Raw genomic sequence first — 19,207 nt, 5'->3', positions numbered from 1 at the left:
TCTTTCCCTTTTCTAATGCAGTATATGATTCAAGTTTTTCTTTATCACCTGTCATATGCTTCGAACATCCGCTGTCGATATACCATAGATTTTCTTGTCCTTCTGCATAAAAGGCTATCCCACATCTTTCTGGTTGTGGTTCCTTCATTCTCCATGTTCTGGCACTTGAGGTTTGTTCCTTCTGAGTTGTCTTCCAAAACCTGCTCCTGCATTCAGAATCTTCATGACCAAAGTTATTACAAATAGAACATTCAACTTCATTTTCAAGGGCTGAAAAGTTGTTATAAGTCCTTTTCGTGATCCCAGTCATATTCCTTTTTTTTTGAGCTCTAGTCATGATTGTCTTATAGGAAACACATTGGGCTGCTTTGTGACCAAAGTTATGGCAAGAGAAGCATTGGCCATTGAAGAAACTCCTGTGATTATCAAATCTATCATCCAACCGATTGTAGTTTCTACTGACATCCATTCTTGAGGCAAATTGGGAAGATTTTACCTGAGGCTGTTTGTAGCTTCTATTTGTCCTTAAGGTAGCTTGCCCCCGATTTTCTTGATAGTCTTTGTTTGTTCTTGAGGTAAACTGTCCCTGATATACCTGATGATTTCTATTAGGCCTTTGCTCGCTCCTCCTTGCTGCATCAAGATAACTTTTGGAGGTGGATGCTTGAGAAGTTTCTTCATTATATCCCAGACCTGTCTTGATTAGTGGAGAACGCTGCACATTGATAATCTCATCCAGAGTCTCAGATCCTTTAACAAATTTAAGATTAATAGCTTTTGTTTTCTCAATCTCCTTTCTAAGACCAACAATTTCACATTCCAATTTTTCAAGATGTTTTTCCCTTTCAGCCAGTTGACATTGCAGAGAATCAATAATCGCATTTTTCTCTTCTAAGAAAATTTTGAGATTAGATATCTCTTTATAATAGCCTTCTACATCTATAGCATCCATGTAGTCATCATCTTCAAAAGCCATTAAAAGTTTATACTTATTACCTCGTTCATCTTTGTCACTATTTGAAAGTCCATCACTATCTTCATGAGTGTAATAGCTTTTCTTATTTGCATTCTGTTTCTTGTTCCATCTAACAGGTTCCTTCCTTTTGTCAATCTTATCCTTGTGAGGACATTTGGCAGCATAGTGACCGACTCTTCCACAAGCAAAGCATTTGAAAGGTAACTTACCTCGGAACCGTCCAGTACCCCGTTGAAGATTTCTGACAAAATTTGATTCTTCTTCTTCTTCTGACACGTGTCCTGACTCATAGTACTCGCTTTTGCCTGAAGCCTTGAAGGCAGCTTCTCTCCTGTCTGATGGTCCTCCTTTCCTCATTTCATAAGCAGTTAGAATTTCGTGCAGCTATGACATTTTAAGGCTTTGTAGATTCTCTTTTTCTTCTATTGCAGAAACTTTAGATTCAAACCTAGGGAACAAAGATCTTAGACTTTTTCAACCACAACAGCCTCTTTTATTTCTTCACCCAAATTTTTTATACAATTAACAATCTCATCTACACGAAGAAAATAGTTAGCCACACTTTCATCATTATACATCTTGAGATTTTCATACTGAATCCTGAGGGTTTGAAGTTTTGCTCGTTTTACCTGATCATCTCCTTCATAGCTTAGGACAATCTTGTCCCATATTTCTTTTGTTGATTTTAACTGCATAACTTTCACGAATTCTGATTGAGATAGACATCCCAATAGAGTATTGACCGCCTTTGCATTTGTTTCATATTTCTTCTTCTCAGCTGGATCTGTAGGAGTTGCTGCTGGAAAAGTATATCCTGTATCTATGATATCCCAGACTTTTGTACCCAAAGATTGAAGATAGGCAGTAACTCTTACCTTCCAATATACGAAGTTTGTCCCATCAAAAACTGGTGGCCTGATTGATGCTTCCCTCTCGTAGTTGCTCATGATGAAAGATCTTCCTTCAAGCGATCAAGCTTCTTCAGAAGAACCTGCTCTAATACCAATTGTTGGAAATAATACTAAGAGGGGGGGTGAATCAGTATTATCCAGTCAAATATTTCCCTTTTCAATTCCAGATGATATACGCTACTTCTGTTAATAAAAACCGCGTATATACGCAACTACAGATAAAGAAACCCGCGTATACAAAGCAGACTTATAATTTGATTTATCTTTCAGATGTCAGTTATTAATCTGTGTATCAGAAGCAAATAAACAGTACCAGAAACAGAACAGAAGACAGTCACACACAAGAACACAAGATATAAGGAGGAAACCCAATGTGGGTGAAAACCCCCTGCTGCAATTCGTCTCTATCTTCTTTTTAATTAGAAACTTCTGTTTACAACGTTTTGTACTGATGCAGTCTTTACCAGTACGCAGGCTGCAACCTGTAGAGAGCTACAACTCTCTCTCGTTCTCCAGCTTTCCTGGAAGGGAGCTCCAACCCCCTAAGTTCTTGTACTAGCTTGAGATATTAGTACGCATGATCCTACCTGCAGAAGGTTGCAACCTTCTCTTTGCTTTCAGAGACCTTGTTTCATTAATTTTCAGACTGGATCCACAAGTAACACCAATCAAACATCAGGAATTCCTGCATAACCCAAACTCCTTTTCACCAATCAAAAGCTGAACCAAATAAACACTTCTATGATCACTGTACCCAGAACACAGTAACTGTAATCAAACACCAATTCTGCAGTAATAAAACAGAAGCAGCTAGAACATAAATCAAGATATATACGCTACTTCATTGTTCAGCAACCTGCGAGTATACGCCTCTGTACCACAGCCAACCTGCGTATATGCTTCTTTCATTCACAGAAAAAGCGTGTATACGCACCTGCAATTCACTGAACCTGCGTACAGATCTATAAAGGATAATTTATTCTTTTAAGCATTCAGACATCAGTTAACCCAGATTTATAGATCAAGAGTGCGCCACATATAACAAATCAAAATCATACAGAGATACCAATGTTCAATCCTTGAGATTTTGATCCATCAATAGTCCTTGTCCTTCTTGCGCTCAGGTTCCTCCTTCATTCAGATCTAGATCTGCACCATAACCCAATCACCAGTATTCCAGATCTCATACATTATCAGATATTCAATAATAATTCAGATGATCCCTTGTCACATGATCTCCTTCCTCTTTTATAGTTTTAGGCCTTCCACAATACCACGGTCCAAAACCATAATAAACCAATACCAAGGGCCCAAAACCTGGGGTCAACACTTCTGACAAGATACCATGGTCCAAAACCATAGGTTCAAATTCCAAGGACTAACAACCATGGACCAAAAATAAGTTTCCCACCATGTACGCACTTTTTTGTGCATAAAAGTGCGTGTATACGCATACGCGACTTCTGAACGTATAACCCGTGTGTATACGCGTGTTTGGCAAGGTGAACCTGCGTATACAAGATTTCCTTCATTCTGAGCGCCTGAACTGAGATCTGTCACCAAAGAGAGTTGCCATCAAGGACAACACCTGTACCATAGCACCACTCCTGTGCCAAAATGCCAACAACTTTTTCTTGGCTATTATACACATTTTTTAAGGCAATTTTGTATTAATTCAATAATACTACAAGGCTATCAAAATCGATCCATTGAAGGGCAATGTTGTCACTTGGAGAAAGATGCTACTACCCACCCCCCAAAAAAAACAAAAAGATGAGAAAAAACACCAAGTGAGTGGGATGCTACTCCCCAAAGGGCCCTTGCATACTCCATAGAACAAGCATACTACTGATCACCTTCCTTTGTTCAAGTACTCATCTCTTGCCTAATAAACAAGAGATGAATGGGATCATCAAAGAGGATATTAAAAGATAACATATCTAGTGTATCACAGACTCATGCCCCAAGGGTTTGAGACCATGATATGGAATAAGTTCATTATGAAATTAATTTGAGGTCTCATCCCTAATGAGCTCATGTTCATGTTTGGGATCCAAACCCCTCATTCTTGTTTGTGGGACTTGTAACAGGATAAAACCACAACAATCATAATTTGACCAAGTGGTGATGATAATTTGACCACGTGATGTGTGCCTTTCTTGATGACAAAAATCAAGAAACTTGGACCAATTGAGAGATTGCTTGACGGCCAAGTTGCTTCACAAATAACTAGCATGTATGTCCAATTTTTCGACAGTACCCCCTAATTTTGAGTCTGCTTGTTGTGCACTCCAAGACAGATTTTCAGCTTGACTTGCACTCCATGTAAAGTTTTTGCAAGTTAGTTTGTTGATCAAGTAGTCTATTCAAGATAAGTGAGCACATTATTGGAGATTTCATGGCTTTCTATTTAGAGCCCATACAATTTATTAAGCTATAGAGAGGTGCACCCTAGTTATAAGTTGTTGTTCAGCTAGACTTATCTTCAACGTCACTTCAGTTCAATGTAGTCAAATCTCAGTTCATGCACATGCTAGTTGCCATATTCGACTTGCTTGGCCTTCAAGAGGAATCTACTCACGAAAATGATGGCTACCGTTGTTCCAAGTCTTGGTCTCACTGCATTCCCAACAAAGGTTATGAAGAATGAACCATTATTGAATCTAATCATGTAATGCAGTATGGATGGGATGTAAAATTCCATATGATGTCCAGTGAGGTTAATCCCTCCCAAACATTTAGGAACAATTAATGATAATATAAAAATACATCAAGGAGATTGATGTCATGATATTGTGAGTTGTACCACAAATATTGGGACTTCTATCTTACACATTGTATTTCTCACAGAGCATTTTAAGAATCCTAACCTGTCGACTCGTTATATGACCTCACATCTATACTACGAGTGTTTAAACTTGTTCTCCGTTGATTATTATTTCATCTCAAATACAATCAATATTTTCTTGATGCTTGACACAATATTCAAAGAACTCCAATACCTACTATGTTAAAAGGTTCAGAGGCGGGGTGAAGCAGCTCTCAAAGGACTGTGTTGTTAGGGTTTCTTGAGTTCGATCTTTCCCACAGATACCATCGGTTCAGGTTGGCACGATGCTAGCTCATTATTTCCTTGATAGCAGCGACATGTGAACTTTTCCAGGCTTGAGGACTTGAGGCAAGGGTGGAGTTGAGGGAGCGGAGGACTAGGCGGCTGCCCTAGCCGCCTCGGCTCTCTGTTCGTGCATCTGTCATTTAGTGCTGCTAAGGTTTTCATCTTCGACGGTGTTGATTGTTGCCCTTCGTTGGTGCCCTCTTTGCGCCATGCTCAAGGTTTGTTGCAGCCTTCTATGTGTGCTCAGGTGTTCTCTTGTCATGGTTCTTCTAGTCCTGGGCCTATGTTCTACTCAAGGTTCTACTTGGTGGTGTCGACGTCCTGCTTCTTTGAGACGTTGCTGCTCATGTCCCTTCTTCAATGCTGTGTATGTCATTGCTCGTTTAGACGAAGCTGTGGTTTCTACTAGGCTTTGTTGCCCTGATTTTTGAAGCCCAGTTCTAGCCTTGATGTAAGGGCTATTTGGGGGCCCTGTGCCCAGTTTTTGCCTTTGTTGGTAAGGATTCATTCCATCGTTGTGTTTGTTTTTGCAGTCTATGCATGTTGCACGCCTTTGTTTTGGGCCAGTTCGTAGGTTTATGCCGTCCTTTTCAGAGGTTTTGGCCTGGGTGATATTCTGCACCCTTTTGGGTTATGTTTGTGGCCTTCGTGCCCAGTATGCGTGTATATGCCAATATTTTAGCGATGAATCTTTCCCTATGCTTGTTTCAGTTTCTCTTTGTAAAGGCACAGCCATTTTTATGTAAGGCCCTATTTTTTTGACCTATAATTCAGAATACATGTGATACATGTATCAACAATATGTAATTTTATATCTAATTGATAATAAAATTACGCTATTTTTCCGGGGGTAAATATATTCAAAGAATTCCACTTACATGTTGTAGATGTTACAATTTGTTGTTTCTGTGAATTGCCTGTATGATGTATCAGATACATGTGTGTTTTCTTGTACATGAAAAGAAAGCATTGGCCTTTTGTTCGTTCAAAATGCAACCCTAAGAACTCTTCATAAATTTCTGACCATAACTAATCAGTGATTTTCTCCCAGAATCTCAACATTTTTAATCAGGCAAGTCAAACAATAGTATAACTATGTACAGTACTTCAATCTCTACCACAATTTCATGAGGCTCCTTTACTTAAAGAGAACAGAAAACTAAAAGTAGCACTAAATTTTGAGAACACGATTTTGTACACAGCATCACATAGACAGATGACAACTCAGAGTGATGTAAATTCAATGCAGTGTGAAGTATAACAATATAGTGCCAGAATAGACAACACTTTCACATTAACATTAATGTAGACTAATCTTAATGTAGAAATTCTAGACAAGGATAAACACTACCCACTCATTCTTGATGTTTTAACTTTTTTCCTTTTACTTGTTAATACAACTTGCCCAACAGGACCATTTCCTTTCTGAATCTCTGATCACTGCTCTCAGTCGCTATTTTGCAAGATCAATAATAGGAAAAGTAGACAAAATGAAAATAAATATATTAATAATGACAATATGGCGGCTAAAGCATTTTATCAAGCATAATCAAAAAGATAAGGTCTCCGCAATACCTTTTGGCAAAGATTGCGGAAGGTTGACATCTTCTTCACTATTGTTTTCACATCTTCAGGTAGTTCAAACTACAGACATCACGGAGATAGCTTTGAATTTAGAAACAAAAAGCACCAAGAAATTCAAAACTGAACCAAATACAGTGTAGGGTAGTCCACTCAATACACTACTTGCCTGATACTTGAATTTGACACACTCCTGGATATCAATCCAGACAAGTTCCGAGGTTATACACAGATATGATGCTTGAGTTTGTCCAACATTTTTAACTTGCAAAGGATTCCTATTTTCTTTAGTAGAAACACCTCCTGGTGGTTTTGAAGCATTATCCTGCTTGAGATCATGTATATATGTCAAACAATACAGCAAGAACAACATTATAAATTAATAACGAAACTATTTAAGGAACATTTCGACAAATTCCATTTGACACAAGAACCCCTTGAACATTTAAAATAACAAAGGAAAATAATAATGGACCTGCATCCATATTTTAATTTTTTTTAAATAACTACCACAATTCGACTTAAGATGCCGTGATGACATGCCTGGAGCCCCCGCCCTCTTTATGCTACTGGTGAATTGACAATATGCCAAACAAAATTATAATTGTAGCCAGAAAGTTTTTAGAAGTTGACTCTCTATATTCCATCCTATAGATTGAAAACAATGGAACACAGAATATATATATCCAGACCTAGATCTACAAAAAAGCAGACACATGAATTGTCAGAAAGTATGTTGAAACACAGTCATTACCTAAAGGGCATATTATATAGATAATACGAGCATGCATCCAAACATGAAAACTAACAGATATTGAGTGATTAAAGAATAAGTCTCCCATTCTTTCAGAATTCTTGCAAAACAAAAAAAGCATCAACGGGGTAGACGCATGACAAGCAGGAAGAATTGACCCTATCACTATTAGGGCTACTTAACCCACTATATAAAAAAACAATGTTCTCTTTAAAGGGATATCATTCCTCCCCTTAGAATTTTTCTTCAAAATCAGATATAGTTACAACCCGCCTAGATCCATCTTAACTTTGGATCTATCAAACGCCAAGAAAGATCAAATCTCTAGACCGTGCAATACTCTATTTTAGTGCAAAACTTGAGGAAATTTTTGCACCTAGAGAGCTTTGATCCTTGATAGATGCGGAGTAGGCTGGTTTGATTACTTAAAATTAATAATTAATAATCATTAATTTTATTATTTATCTTATTTTTTAATTTCATTTTTATTTGTATGTAGTGTAATTCACCGAGTCAAAATGTTTTAATTAATAATTTTATTTTTTATTTTTATTTTTAATTTTATGTAATTTGACCGAGTCAAAATGTTTAGATAACATGACATAACAAAGCATTACAACATCTCTTGCATATTGGGTTAGAGAGTGTCTTTCAGCCCAAAAATGTAATAAAATTAAATTAAACCAAAATATATGTTTATAAAATATTCTGATTGTGAAATGAGAGATGGTTTTTGGGCATGTGGTATTGATGAGCCATGGTATTGGCCCACAGTGTTGTAACAAAGCCTATTTACAAGTTAGCAATATCCATGGTAAAGTGGGGGTGAATATCCATGGTTAAAAATCTTGTTATATTGTAAGTATTAAGTTTTTATGTACTTATTAATGAAATTTAAATATGGTTACAAACTATTATTTTAATTTATATGGTAAAATGGATCCAAAATTATAGTTACTATTTATATCAATATATTTTAATGTGATAGAGTGTTTAGATATATATCAAAAGTAATTATAATTTTGTTGCTTTTAGATTTAATTAAAAAAAATGTTATAAAATTAAATTGAAATAAAATATTTTGATTGTGAAAAGCTAAGTTACCAAGATTCGGATACGAATCCACTAGTTTTTTGAAAAACTAGGATCCGGATATGGTAGGGAAATGGCAAGTACAAAAAATATAAATATATTTTTATATATTTTTGAAAATAAAAATTACATAAAAATAAATAGGTATATACACGCTTTATATATATATATATGAAAAATTATACAATTAAAAATATATCTAAAATTATCATTAAATTTAACTATTATGTTTTATTGTTTAGATTTATAAGTTTCCAATTATATATATATATATACGTCATTTCCTTTATCGGGGTCAATCAATGTTTATATATTATTCAAGAAATATCCTTTGCAAACAATAAGGTTTTGTGTTCAATTATACATAACAACCATCATCCATGTCCTACAAAATATCAGTGAATGGCCTCCCAAGAACAAAATTCTAAGCTTAAATGAGATCTGATTGATAAAATCATGTATGTATCACAATCATAATGCTCTATAAAACAGAAACTCTATAATGCTATGTGCTGTAACCCATATACATAACAATAAAGACTACGTTAATTTTCAATGAAATAATTGACAAGTTTGAGAACTCACTGCTCCAGAAGAAAACTGGTTCGATGCCTTTTTTGATTGCCCACCTTTTCCTTTCTTCCGAGACTTGTCTCCAGTTGATGCACCTCCAATTTTCGATCCAACAGGTGCATCATGACCAAGAAAACAATTGAAGAAGTGTGCTATAGCACCTCCCAGATCATGATCTTGGGTTTCCCTTAGAACACCCTGCAGTGAACAATTTATAAGATCCATGGCCACACTCAACACTTTGAGAATTATCAGCTACCATTAAATTAGATAGAATATAAACAATTGAGAAATAAATATATTGACATCCAGAAGGAATAGCTGTAATCATGGTCATGTTTAGTAGCTACTCTGTTCCAAGTAGAGCAGCAACTCAGAAAATAATACAACCATCAAGCAGGTAGATAAATTTTAGAATCAATGGATAGAGTTGCCCCAGTACATTACATTCCTTGATTGAACTTGTTCTAAACAGTTTTACATTACATGTAAAAGCACTACCAGTTTCTGTACATTATGGATTATGTCATTCTGTTGAATGATTAATTTTTGTATAGTTGTATATAGTTCCATGTGGGTTTTGGAGCTTTCTGGGCTCATTTTAAGGCCAAATTGGATTCCAAAAGAAGCATGATGATCAGGGTTCAGTTGTAAACAGTCCTAGAGGCATGAAAAACCTTGATGATGTATTTTTATGTTCAGGATCAGTGTTACGTGTTTTGGAGGCTAAGAAGTAGGTTGCAGTGAGTATTGTGTATATAGAACAGGTTCCAAGTGTTGATATTCTAGGGCAAACAAGCTAGAACAAAGTTCCTTTAACAGATAACTACAGAAGAAAATTTCAACCATTTAAACATGAAAGAGCAGTAGAGATAACCATGAAACAAGAATCACAGAAATCTTTCCTTATGGGGGAGATTTCAAAGTTCATCAATACATCAGAAACAACAACATCAAGATAATAGCCAAACCAGTAACCAATAACAAGATAAGTGCCAAGCCCTCCTGATTTTCAGCCCCTTCTTCTGCTCCTAACTTCGCTAGATCGGTCATAACCAAGACACGAATTGATGTGCCAAATGAGGAGAGGTGGTCTCCATTATATAGTCTTCAAAGGGGGTCAAATCAGTGCCTCTAAGGGGCCCAACCAACTTGAATATTTTAAGTGGCAAAATTTAAATTTAAATTTTCTATTTCTTCACATGATGAAAATACCAACCATGGCTACCATATTTCCAACATCAAGAAGTATTTTATGTGACCAGATTGATGAACAAGTGGTAACAGGTTATGGGCAGCATATGACAGCATTATAACAGCAGCAGTATGATCAGTTTTAAACAGTTTCACAGTATATGTAAAAGCACTTCCAGTTCCTGTACATAACCGACCATGGCTACCATATTTCCAACACCAAGAAGAATTTTATGTGACCAGATTGATTAACAAGTGGTAACAGGTTATGGACAGGATATGACAGAATTATAACAGCAGCAGTATGATCAGTTATAAACAGTTCCACAGTATATGTAAAAGCACTGCCAGTTCCTGTACATTATGCAGAGTTTTAGAAATTAGCTGTGTTTTCACTTTAGAAACATTGAAAAGCTCCTCAGAAGCAAAAGAAATAATGAAAACATGGTTTTAAAAATGAGCAACAGGTTTCAACACCAATTTTAGAGTGGCTGACTGATTGTCTCTTCCCAGGTTTCTCTCAGCTGTCCATATGTAGTTTGTCCCCATCAGTTTCACTTCATATTAATATTTATCAATTTTTTCATCTGTACATGCACTCCCACTACCCCTCCCCTCACCCTGCCCAACCCTTGTGTAAACTCCAACATCCATTTTCCATGTTTTGTACGATTTTATAGAAAGCTTTTGCATATTTCTAGTTCTGAATTCGAACACTGAAAGCAACTTCAATCCCTAAATATCAAATAAACATCAAATGGACTCACTCCATCCCTAAACCATAGTATTTATAACTAGAACCAGTGACCAGCCTGGCCCACCTGTCAAACCAGTTTTTGAACCGGAACCAGGAAAACCAGACTGGTCAGATCTCAATGACCCGGTCTTTAAAACAATACATGAAATAATTTATTTTTGATGAAGAAAACTATTTTTAAGAATTAAAACCATGATTCCAAACCAACAGAGACAAAATATGCAAAGTTTGCTCATCTATATACCATGTAGAGGTGAATATATCAAAATGGCACCGATTGCAATACATATCAGCAACAAAATACATAACCAATGAGGCTCTAAATTGCCTCTAGAATCAAAAAACACTGCTACAAGCTATTGGGACAGTGGCCTACTACAAGTCTAAATATCAGTGATCAGCATGATCACCTCATCATCATGATCAAGCTCATCACCACTACTAGACACGGGATCATCAACAGGAGCTAAATAAACATCATCTAGCGCCGAGTCTGAAGACTCCTTAGACTCTTCTACAACCTCAATAGTAGTAGTAGTAGCAGCAAAACTAGACATCAAAACTGCAAATCACTGATCAACAAGATCACTTATCAAACTCATCATTGATTCAACACTACTAGAAATGGAATCATCAACAAGAGCTACATAACATCATCTAGCTCAAAGTTTTCAGACTTGGATTGCCCAACCTTAAAATATGGTAGAAATTGAAAAACTTTAACGTGCCTAACCAATGATTTTGGCTTGAGAAAAGGGTTCATCTCCTCAACCATATAATATGGTAGAAAAATCTTAGCATGCCTAACCAATTATTTTCCTTTGAGTTAAGGGTACATTTTTGTTAAGGCCATGGTAAAGGAGTTCAACAATCCATACCACTAACATCAAAGAAGTTCAACAATCAATGCCACCAACATCAAGGTACTTAAAGGGCTTCATGCTCTTCATCAAATGTCAATCTCATACCCTCATGCATGACAGAATCAGATGGAAACATTGCAACCCCCTAATCCTGAAATTTTGAAAACCATTAGGTCTACTGGATTTTGAGTGAGATATAAAATTCTAGTTTCTCCATATGATATCCAATGAGGTCGAAACCACCCTCAAACATTTTGAGTCATTTCACGGTAATGTTAAAAATTTAAGTAAAAGGAGTTAGGTTTTTTGTTTAAATTTAGAGTTTAAGAGGGGGAGGGTTGGCTTTATGGCCAAATACAGGTTGTTTTGGAAGGAAAACCACCCCAAGTTTCCTCTAAAACCACTTGAAAAATTGCCATCGATGGTCCCGGACTCCCCCACAAATGTCAGATCTAATCGTGCTCGTAATAACCCAACTGGTTTATGACCGATTTGCTACCAAATCGGGGTCTACATCGGCCCGAACTAGGCTCATTGGCCGGGTTGACGCCTGAGCCTAATGAACCAGCCAATTTGACCAGTTACCGGTTCGACCTAACCAACTTTGAATACTATGCCCTAAGCAAGCAATGTGGGAGTTCAAGAATGCTATGCAAGAGGATATCCGCATTTATTTTTAAAAACTTTAAGAAAACAAAAACAATGTTGTTACTGTATCTAGTGATCATGTGCACTGAGGGCAATGTAAAATATAGGACAAGGGGAATGTAATTCCCCAAATTTGATTACCATACCAGTAATGTAAATATCGACATGATGAATGTCTATAATCCAAAGCAATTGTAATTTGCAACCAAATATTAAATATTGATCAAATACATCACGAGTTGCATAAGGATAAGGATAAAGAATGGGGGACTACGAATCCACAAGAAGTTGAAGTCAAGGTGGGCTTAGGGGGGTTCAAGGGAGCTAAATGAAGATAATGTTATTTTAACTTTCATCCCTTAACCTTGTTTAATTATTTGTCCTTGATCCCTATATTATTATATCCTAAGATGGAGCTTAGTTGCATGAAGGAGGTATGTGGGCCCTTCATAGAGATACGTGGACCCTTCGTGCCATGAAATTTTACCATGTGTCCTTTTTGGGCCATGCGGAGAGAGAGAGTTGGAATGTTTTATTGGGAGGGCAATTTGAATTACTAAGGAGTACAAAATATCAAGAAATCCAGGTTACTAGGTGGGTCAATCAACCATTTTAGTTCAAATTGCCAGGATGTTCCAAATTCCATTTACCATTTAGCAGAAAAAATTTGAACTATCAATTGTTGCATGAGTTTGAGTTTCCATTCAAGTAGGGAAATTGAGATAGCTCAAATTATAATACTATTTCAAAAAATTTGGAGTTCTCTCTAAGCGTAAGCAACCATAGCATTGTTGTAGAAATTATGTCAAATTCACACTAATAGTTATTAAGGAAATGAAGACTATATGCAGTGGTGATTGTTTTCATTGACAAATTGATCTACAACTAAGAATCCCTGGAATCCCAACAATGAGATTTCTCAACCCATAAAGAACTACGAGTTGAATAATGGAGTCCATTGAAAATATTTTGGATGATATTTCATGGAAGTGGTGCCAAAAACGCTCTCCCGAGTAGTGCCAAGAAGCCATAGCCCTTACTGCCCCAAGTCAAAAAAGCATGCCTAAAACTGAAATGGAACTTTGACAATTATACCTCCATGTATGTGTAGGCAATGGTTATCTTAATCTCTAGTCTTTTAAAGAAGAAATGATAGCCCGAAAAGACCTTTTTCAACCCATTTAACCTCACAACCTATGTTTTCCCTGGGTTGAATGTCAATTGCCAAAGGTCATAGAAAATAGTGTATGCATCGAGCTAGCTCTAGAGGGGCCCTTTTGCAATGATGATAGGAGGATCACATTATCAATGAAAAGAAAAATAGAAACCAAAGCATGATCAAGAAGGAAATGATCATTGTCCTAAATATGCTTAACAAGGAAGGATTCGAACTCATCAATGAAAAACCCAAACAAGGTGTGGGATAGGGGACATACTTTTGACCACAGTAACACTCTTGATAAAATTTGGCACCCCATGGGTTGTGCAAAGACAAGAAAGGACATACTCGTAAAGGCACATAATTGTGTTGAAAGCATATCAAATTGCCAACGTCTACAAGTCTTCAAATAGGACCTCTCACAAGACCAAGTTGAATGTTTTCCAAAAGTCCACAATATGATGGTGGACTCTCAACTAGTGAAGTCTCACATCCTCAATGATTGTTCGAAGCATAGGGATGTAATCAATGGTCTAAAGCATTGATCAAAAGACTAAAAGTTCTCTAACTCTAAACCATCTCCACTAAAGCTCATTTGTAAGCTTCAGATGAAGGGAATTGGCATAGAGCCTAGAACGTGTGACCAACCACCAAGTTACGGGGTCATCACTAGAAATTGATATAAGGATTGGGTGAATATTGTGATTGGACCAAGTTTATGGAAACCCTATGTTGACAACATGTTTGCAGAGATCTGCCATACACTCATCAAGAGTGTAATGGCCATTTTTGAAGAACTCGGCCTAGAATCCCTCCCTGTTTGCAACCTTCCTAGCATTCATCAATATAACTATTCTATAATAGGTAGCAAGTAGGGAAGGGAGATAACTTGGAATAGGGATTGCCTTGCAACATCAAACACAGATGTAGTATGAGAAACCATGAAGCTCAAGTTAAGGCCATTAAGTAGCTTCCCTTAGGATACACTGAATCATATTGGCAAGCTTAATGGAAGATTGGAGATATTGACTCTACTTAAGTGAGGCTTTACTATTGCAATTTTTTTCAAATTTTGTTTACTGCTATAGGAAACCTTTGTAACTTGATGTGAAGGCCTTGCATTGAAGTCTACCATTTAAATGATGTAATGTGATGATTCCAACCCTCTTATATTCATTGTTGTTATGTTAATCTTGCATCTAACAAACTAAGTTGTTCCTTTAAGTAATATAACATCACCTTCAAAACTTTGTTTTAGAGTAGCTTTGCTAGCTCTCCAAGGTTAATGTTTTGCATTAATTTTCACCAAACTAAGGTTGATATGTGGCACATATAGCGTCCCTTCTTTGCCTTACGTATTCATGGATATGCCCTATTAAATGCATGCCTCTTTGACTTCATTTTTCCCAAGATTTGATAGTCACTACACATGCCAATTAGGACACATCTCAAATCCTACAACCCATCATCATTCCATATTCAATTAATCTTAGCTGCAAACCATAATGACAAAACCAAGTTCAAACATTGAACTGAATTGCAAATTGGACCAATTGATAGCAAAATTTAGTGATGAAATGTATGAAGTTGCCAAGACTAAGGAAGAATGCAAGTTGAGATTAAACAAACTTGAGACCCAAATAAATGGAATGTCTATCGAACTCATGGATATAATAGACATGTTGCAAAATCATTTTGCACAATCAATTACATCCCAAAACATGACCTACTACTCAAATATATAACTCTACTATGACATGTAATCATGTATATGCACGTCCATTCAAACTGTAACCTATGTAATCATGTGTATACAACTCCAACCATTTGAAAACCACATTTTCCACTAACATTGGGTCACACATGGCCATTACTACCTATAGATGCTTCACTACTTAATGTTATGCTCCTCAACCAGCTCCCATTCAGTAGCCCTAAATATTAATGGTCTACAGATTAACATCACAATGTTGAATTCAACAAGAAGGATACAAGTGAAAGCTCATGATGGTTGAACAAAGAAGATCAATACTTCAAACCACATAACATAAAGATGGCGTCTGCAAGACTAAAATCACCTCCATGCACTTCGATGGGCTTACATATAATTGGTTCATGTGGTGTAAATCTCAAACAATTAATCTGTCGTTTGAATGACACACATTTAAAAATAATTTCTTTGAAATATTTCAAAATATTAAAGAAAAATATGTATTCACAAAATTAACTAGGCCACATCAAAGGGGCAATGTGGATGAGTACACCCATCAATGGAAACTTTGACAATATTGTTGGAAATGTAACTAGTTTCAATCTTCATAGTTAATGTTGTACTTATTTCAATATGTATCTTACGTAACAAACAAAATAAGAAAAGAGACTATTATTATTTTAAAGCATGGGTTTCATGCTCATTATTGAAGGTCTTCTAGGTAAAATCATGCTCTTCACACTTCTTGGGTTTGTTAAATCATAAGATTTATTGACATGAGTCAAGAGAGTAAACATCATGTATATAAGACCCTTCCAAGAAAAATATATCTTGTAAAAGAATTTATTTTGAGTCTAGAAATTCCTGGAAACCTCCAAACTACAAGTCAGCCCTGGAAGCTTCAAGTTGGCCTAAAGAAGGGAATTCGACCCCTTTGGAAAGGCTATATAAAGGAGCAGTTCGACCTCATTTGGACACCCACTCACTCACAAGTTCGATCTCAAGAAGGAAGTCTAATATGTAACTGGGAAGCAGGAGAAGAAGATAGCGAAGGTCTAGAAGAAGAAATGAAGCATGGAAATCTTGTTTTTGAGATCTATCTCTCTCACACGTGAGAAGGATTAGGGTTTATGCAGCTTCCAAGAAGGTCAAAATTGCAAGACAAAGTTGCAGTACGACTAGTTGCAGTATCAAGCATCTTGAAGAGCAAGATATTCTGTTTTGACTTCACTAACCTTGGAAGAAGTTGTCTTGATCAAGGAAGACCTCTTTAATAGCTGAGCTAGGGTTTCTGCAAGATCTACAGGGCCAAAGTTGGATATCAAGGTAGCAATATTTAAGTTGGAAGGTCGGAGTTGCAGTCTGAAGCTAGTTGGTGCTAGATCAAAGGAGGACTTGTTGGAAGGGATGACTTGGTACTTAGAGGAGGACTTGGTCTAGGATTAGGTCTTTGTTGTCTCATTGAAAGCAGATTCTATAAGAAGAAGAAGAAGAATATATACATCCAAAATATTGGCACAAAGAAGCTCCAAGGTAGCTAATAAATTTATTCAAACATCATAATTCATCAAGAAACATCCAAATTTCATCCTTTACTAAAGGTCTGAATTCTTTTTACAAGAGAGATAAAATCTAGTTGATGATGACTGATACAATGAGGCTCTCATGTATTTATATGAGCCTTTAGGGTATTTGAATGGCCTAAATTAGCATACTACTACCACTAGAATAAAGTAATGTGCAAAATAACACTACTTTGGAGACAAGATTACCAAATAGCTTAAAAAGATGAATAATAAGCCTCTCAAGAGGGGCGAAATGATAGAACAGTAGCTAATAGGGTCATTGGAAGGCCAAATCAAGTCCCTCATGTGCCATAATGAATAGGAGGGCTTTGATAAAAGGGTTGGCCCCTTAATCTCCAAGCAAATAACATGTGGTTCCCCCAAGTAGTTGTGGGGGCACAAAGAATGGCCTCATGGGTCTCCAACTGAATCAAGCAAGCTTGAGCTCCATCTATAAGGGTTGGAACAATGACGCAAGCCCTCCCTTGTCTCCTTAGGTGACACAAAACCCCATCAGGGACCGGGATCAAATGCCAAGTTTTTGGTGCAAGTGTGTAGCCGGTTGGGTAGTGTGGTCCAAGTGCATCGTCATCATAGAATAACTAAGACATGAGCAAGAAATAGGTGGTGCTAAAGGATCCCATAGTGTGGCTATCTGCTCCCTGTTATGGTGGAGGCCCATGCCTCTCAACGCTCACCCTACAAGTGCCATCATGACCCTCTAAAGGGCTTGGATCCCATATAGCGAGGTCAAACCCCAAGATGAAGACATATCTACAATCCAATATAAGATCCAATGTCTCCCCTCCCCTTCCAGTACAACAATTCATTAGTGCAATTGAGCAAATGAGCTTACAAATCATGGAACCAAGTGGACACTTCATAGTGGCATGCCCTTCCATAATGGGCTTTAGAATGTACAGGTGTGTCCAGGCTCAAGCAGGAGGTTAATCGAGGACCCTATTACGTGGCTTCAACCTCTACGACAATGACATGGTCCACGGTACATTCGTTAGATGGCAGGTTTCATATCAAATAATGATGAAACGGAGTAGGGCAATAGGGAAGGCTCTAAGCCACATGCCATGGTACAAGGGTAGTTATAACGAGGGAAGCCCACATTTGGGAGTATAGATGTTGGAGGGAGCAATCATGATACATGAGTTACCCCGACGTTCATTTTTCCACCCTTATTCATATGCCTTTTGCCTTTTATTGATTATTCTTTCATTTAACTGCTTGGGGCTGCAGGGAATGAGAGAATGATGTAAATGATATGGCAGTAGATGCCCCATTAAGGTTGGGCAATTTATCACCCACCATGGGTTTAGACAATCATGGGTTCCTAAATGATGCAAGGGGCTCACATAAGGGGCCCTAGGAACCAGGGTGATGGCCATAATGATAGGGATAGAGCTCATGTTTGGGTTTTACCCACATGCTAAATTATGTCTCGGCATTTTATGGTACACACAGCCAAAATCGGGGTTTCCCATGTAGTGTCACTCCTAAAGCTAGTAGCCAGTAGAGGAGATCCCACGGGACTAGGATACAAGACTAACCATCAAGTTGGACAAGGGGACTGTTGGCAATACTGAGAGGGGGGTGAATTAGTATTTCTTAGCAATTAGCACGTTTTAATCTTTTTAACAGCATTAGTTAATCTTCAATTATTATTCGTGTTCTTCTTCAGATGATCATAAGCAATAGTCAACAGTAGACAACACCATACAACAATGCAGAAAGATAAAACAGAGGACACAGATTTATAGGTGGAAAACCCCCTTCGGGTCAAAAACCATCGAACGGTTCTTTAGTAATTCTCTTCTCCCTGTTAAAATAAAATTGATTACATCAAGATTTTAGCTACAACTGAGGGAGGCGTCAACCACTAATTCACATGCTACAACCTGTAGGAAGCTACTAGACCCTAATATCTTATTGTAACCAGAAGGACGCCCCAACGCCCTGTAGATCAAGCACAACCTAATGAGTGCCCCAACACTCTATTTACCACAATGTCCTGTGCAAACCACAACTTATCCTAGCACCATCCTGCCATCCTGAAGTGTTCTCAGGCCACAACCTAAAGGTGACTCCAATCACCCAGAAGAGTCGGAAGATCACGTTTCACAATTTTCACACCGGATCACCTGTACTGTAAGTCAATGTAGAATAACTGCAAGAAAGATGTAGAATAAATGTCAAATCCTGGTAGCCACTGGTCATTGTACAATCCTACTTAAACTGATCAGTGCACAATATTGCTCATCAAAGCTCATAGCCAATGTTGCCCAGTCAACTAACC

General features: G+C 37.2%; 1 protein-coding gene across 2 annotated transcripts in view; it reads right to left on the bottom strand.

The window, feature by feature from the left end:
• The window catches only part of NOXY38 (tetratricopeptide repeat (TPR)-containing protein), a 317,852-nt gene that overhangs the window by 97,635 nt on the left and 201,010 nt on the right, over positions 1–19,207 (bottom strand). For both annotated transcript variants that reach the window (XM_089459697.1, XM_089459698.1), the window contains exons 18-20: positions 9,015–9,200; positions 6,753–6,908; positions 6,578–6,646 (exon numbers count right to left, since the gene is read on the bottom strand). In XM_089459697.1, the coding sequence (XP_089315823.1) occupies positions 6,578–6,646; positions 6,753–6,908; positions 9,015–9,200 (411 nt within the window). The remainder of the gene's footprint in view (positions 1–6,577; positions 6,647–6,752; positions 6,909–9,014; positions 9,201–19,207) is intronic.

The sequence above is a fragment of the Pinus tabuliformis genome, chromosome 7 (genome assembly GCF_031772625.1).
Source record: "Pinus tabuliformis cultivar Carrire ecotype Pingquan chromosome 7, CPIR1, whole genome shotgun sequence".
Classification (NCBI taxonomy): Eukaryota; Viridiplantae; Streptophyta; class Pinopsida; order Pinales; family Pinaceae; genus Pinus; species Pinus tabuliformis.
This window is presented reverse-complemented; position numbering and strand designations above follow the sequence as displayed.